A 4,898-nucleotide genomic window follows, 5' to 3' on the forward strand; every position below is an offset into this window, starting at 1 on the left:
AGCACTAGACATAAATAGAGGTATTCCTTAATCATATTAATTTCCTTCTGCCCTCATCAAGTTAAGTCAAAATCCTGCTTCCAGATTTGAACTCTGAGAAGAGCAATGCAAGCCTTCGCTTGTTGGAGCCGTGAATCGAGTTCTCGAAGAAATGTAAATAAACAGATCATAGGAAAAGAACTATAGAAGATACGATTTAAGAATGCACCACTCCATGAAGTAAAACAAAATAATAAATGCATAAAAAAGTCATTATCATGATTAATATTATTGATATTAGTAGATTTACCGTGATAATTAGAGCATTATAATAAAAGCTTACAAGTTTCAGCTCTCTGACCGTGTTTTGGTGTTGAATGACAAGCATTTCTTTCTTCAATTTCGTGTCACACTTCAGTTTCCAAAGATGTATATATATATATATATATATATATATATATATATATATATATATATATATATATATATATATATATATATATATATATATATATAATATATATATATATATAATATATATATATATATAATATATATATATATATAATATATATATATATATAATATATATATATATATAATATATATATATATATAATATATATATATATATAATATATATATATATATAATATATATAATATATATAATATATATAATATATATAATATATATAATATATATAATATATATAATATATATAATATATATAATATATATAAATATATAATAATATAATATATATATATATATATATAATATATATAATATATATAATATATATATATATATATATATATATATATATAATATATATATATATATATATATATATATATATATATATATATATATATATATATATATATATATATATATATATATATATATATATATATATATATATATTATTATTATCAATTTCTAAGTGTCGAGTTATGGTCTTTAGATTTTATATGCCATGAACTCTGGTTCTTTTAAAAACATATTAGACTGTTCACTTAAGTTTCCTTGTTTAATATTTTGATATAAAGGTATAACATGAAAAATTCTATTAACTTGAAATATATTTACAAACTGAAACAAAACAAAATTAACAAACTTCATGTTTAACACCAGGAATCATAATAATATATAGATATATTGAACATCTAGCACGTATAATCAGGATCAGGAAAAGTACTGCACTTGATTACAGTCTGACGAAGAATCACTTGTGTCAAGATGAAATATTTCAAGATCCAATGACCAAGAGTCTAAGGTTTAGGACCAAGTATGCAGAAGACTAATCCAGGTCTAAGGACTAATCCAGGTCTAAGGACTAATCCAGGTCTAAGGACTAATCCAGGTCTAAGGACTAATCCAGGTCTAAGGACTAATCCAGGTCTAAGGACTAATCCAGGTCTAAGGACTAATCCAGGTCTAAGGAGTTCTGTAAAATATAAACATATTTACAGCTAAAAACTTTATATAATATAATTGATTTCTTGACTGCAGAAGATGCAGTCAATTGCACAATGAAGTGAAACATTGAAAACATTGTTTAAACATTTTAAGCTTTTAACCACAGGTTGACATATTACATTTCCAATTCACAAACAATCTTTATAATTTATACAGTACACACTTGTGAACACTTAATCATTTTAACACATTATATAATACACTAATACATGAAACAATTTATGAAAAGGTGTCTTTTTAGTACTTACTGTTATGGATGGCTAGGTGTCAGGTAGTGATTAGAGAAATGCCGGGGACTCTCCATGTTAAGAAAGAAAAACAAATCAAGGACAACCAAATAAACAGAAATAACTTCTTTAGTCCATGGAGTGAAAACATAGCCAAGAGATGGCAGCACAGCATTCCTCGACAAACCCCCCTACTAAGTTTGAACGACAGGCAACAAAAAAAAAAAACCTATATGCATCTACTGATCATATCTGAACACACATTATCAGACCCTCTTATGTATTCGATAAAGAAAGAATATGGTTGCAAACTTAATGCCCAACGCATAAGGCGGTCATTCTTATTTTTCATACTACTAAGATACTTAAGAGGTGCATGATCAGTTTGAAGAACAAATTCTTTGCCATACAAAAATTCTTTAAATCTTTCTATTCCCCAAACAATAGCAAACAGTTCTTTTTCAATAGTAGAGTAATTTAATTCAGATTTATTTAATTTCCTACCTGCATAGCAAACTGGTTTAAACACACCATCATGATCCTGCAATATAACAGCACCCAAACCATGATAAGACGCATCTGTTCGCAAATAAAACTTCTTTTCTACATCAGGCAACATCAAGATAGGAGATTTTACAAGATGAGCTTTAAGATCATTGAAACATTTAAGTTGATTATCAGACCAATTCAATTTATTACTACAGTTTTTCTTCAATAAATCATTAATTGGAGCAGACAAAATGGAAAAGTTTGGAATAAATCTGTTGTAATATCCTAATGTTCCCATAAATGAACGTAAGTCCTTCTTTGTTGTTGGAACAGGCATATTAACAATATCATCTACTCTGGACCTAATAGGTGATAAACAGTTATTTCCTAGTTTATACCCAAGATACTTTATTTCATTGAATGCAAAGAAACATTTATCAGGACCAGCTGTTAGACCATGGTCACGAAGTCTTGAAAGAACTAACTTAATATGATTAAGATGATTACTCCAGGATTTACTGAAAATAACAATGTTATCAAAATAACAAGACACATTTGCTAATCCTGACAACACTTTTCGCATCAATCTCACGAATGTTGCACATGCGGTTTTAAGACCAAATGGCATCACTTTAAACTCCATTAACCCATACTTGGTAGAAAAAGCTGTAAATTTCATAGCTCTAGGATCTAATGGAACCTGCCAGTACCCCTTACATAGGTCTAATTCAGTAAAATATTTAGCGCCATTCATTTTATGTAAATAGTCATTTATACTAGGCATCGGTTCTGCATCGAATTCACAATATTTATTAAGAGCTCTAATAATCAACACATAAACGTATACTTCCATTAGGTTTTCGTACAATAACAACAGGTGAACAATAATCAGAAGTTGAAGGTTGAATAATATCCATATCAATCATTCTATCTACCTCCTTATTGAATTCATCGAGCAAACTTAAAGGGATTGGGTAATTCTTAGCTCTGATTGGTTCATCACTTTGCAATTTTATATTATGAGAAATAGTCTTAGTACGACCAGGTGTATCACTCATGACGTCTGTAAATGACTTCAATAAACCTTCAAGATCATTAATTTTATCAGATGACAAAGATTCACAAAAGTTATAATTACCAGAGTCTTCATCTCTTGATGGCAATTCACAACAATTATTGTCAGTAATGGCAATAACAGGCTGTACTTCAGCTTGAAGAGCTGAAAACAAATTTGATGAATTTAAAAGATCATTTACTTCTTGTTGAATTACACTAACCTTAGATCTTCTATGATAAGTCTTAAGCATATTTGCATGATATAACTTTAATCTATTTCCTACTTTGACATAGTAATCAACACCATTAGAATGGACATCAGTGATTATATATGGACCTTTCCATTGCATAAGGAATTTATTTGAACTATTTGGAAGCATAACCAAAACTTCATCATTAACTTTGAATTTACGAGAGGTGGTTTTCTTATCAAAATACTCTTTATATTTCTTGGCACTAACCTTGGCATTATTTACTGCAACTTCAGCCATGCTCTGCAATTTATCTCTAAGGTTAATTATGTATTGATAACTAGTTAATTCTCCATCAATACTATTATTAGATACCAATTCATGCAAAATATGTAATGGACCTCTTACATTTCGACCGTACAGCAATTCAAAAGGACTGAACTTTAAACTATCATTTGGAATTTCACGATATGCAAATAAGGCAACATTAATGTATTTATCCCATTCATTCGGATTATCAATACAAATTTTCTTTAGCATATTTTTCAAAGTTCCATTCATACGTTCAACCATTCCGTTACAAGATGCATGATAAGGACTGGTGTAAATGGCTTTGATACATAATTTATTAATTTCAGACATAAGATCAGACTTGAATTGAGTGCCACGATCACTAAGGATTTCTTTGGGTATACCAACTCTACAAAATATCTCCATTAATGCCTCCGCTACAGAAACTGTATCAATATTGCGTAAAGCAACTGCTTCGGGATACCGAGTAGCCATATCTATCACCGTAAGAATATACTTATGACCTTTCTTAGTACAAGGAGTGATAGGACCAACTAGATCAATAGCAATACGTGAAAAAGGTTCATTCACAATGGGCATTGGCACTAAAGGTACTTTCTTTGGTTTACTGCTGAACTTTTGACACGAATGACAAGATTTACAAAATCTATGTATATCTAAGCTTGCCCTCGGCCAATAGAATTTCTGCATGATCTTATCTATAGTCTTACGAGATGAAAAGTGTCCCGCCAACAAAGACTCATGTGCTAACTTCATTATTATATTACGGTACTGAACTGGCACAACTAACTGTAATTTTCCCACATCTTCAGGTTTACTACTTTCAAGACACTTGCGATATATTAAATCTCCAACATTTACGTACTTAACTGTCCGACATTTTAAGGTTACACTTTCTTCGTTATCAAGCAACTTACGGATACTAGCAAGTGAAGGACATTCTTTTTGATACTCACTAAATTCATCAGAATTAAGACCATATTCCTTATCCAAAGATTCAAGATTACTAGACATAGGACGCTCCTTTACTTTATCCTTAGCTTTTGCTCTCGTTACAACATTAACTTTAACGTTACGATCAGAAACAAACTCATCACCGTTTATTAAACTTAAACCTGCATCAACATTATGTTTAAGTCCAGGTATAAGACCAATAATG

General features: G+C 29.6%; 1 protein-coding gene across 2 annotated transcripts in view; it reads right to left on the reverse strand.

Moving 5' to 3' along the window:
* Window positions 1-1,047: 1,047 nt before the first annotated feature.
* Window positions 1,048-4,898, reverse strand: part of LOC137642380 (uncharacterized) — a 6,721-nt gene continuing 2,870 nt past the window's right edge. Inside the window, exons 1-2 of one of the 2 annotated variants that reach the window (XR_011044762.1) lie at window positions 1,713-4,898; window positions 1,048-1,432 (exon numbers count right to left, since the gene is read on the reverse strand). The exon at window positions 1,713-4,898 is cut by the window's right edge and continues 2,870 nt beyond it. Coding sequence is in view for 1 of the 2 variants with exons in the window: in XM_068374879.1 (XP_068230980.1) it covers window positions 3,002-4,898 (1,897 nt within the window). In the remaining variant the exon portion in view is untranslated. Of the gene's footprint in view, window positions 1,433-1,712 lie in introns of those variants that run through there. The other variant, XM_068374879.1, reaches the window with a different exon arrangement.

This window comes from Palaemon carinicauda, chromosome 6 (genome assembly GCF_036898095.1).
Source record: "Palaemon carinicauda isolate YSFRI2023 chromosome 6, ASM3689809v2, whole genome shotgun sequence".
In the NCBI taxonomy this organism is placed as follows: Eukaryota; Metazoa; Arthropoda; class Malacostraca; order Decapoda; family Palaemonidae; genus Palaemon; species Palaemon carinicauda.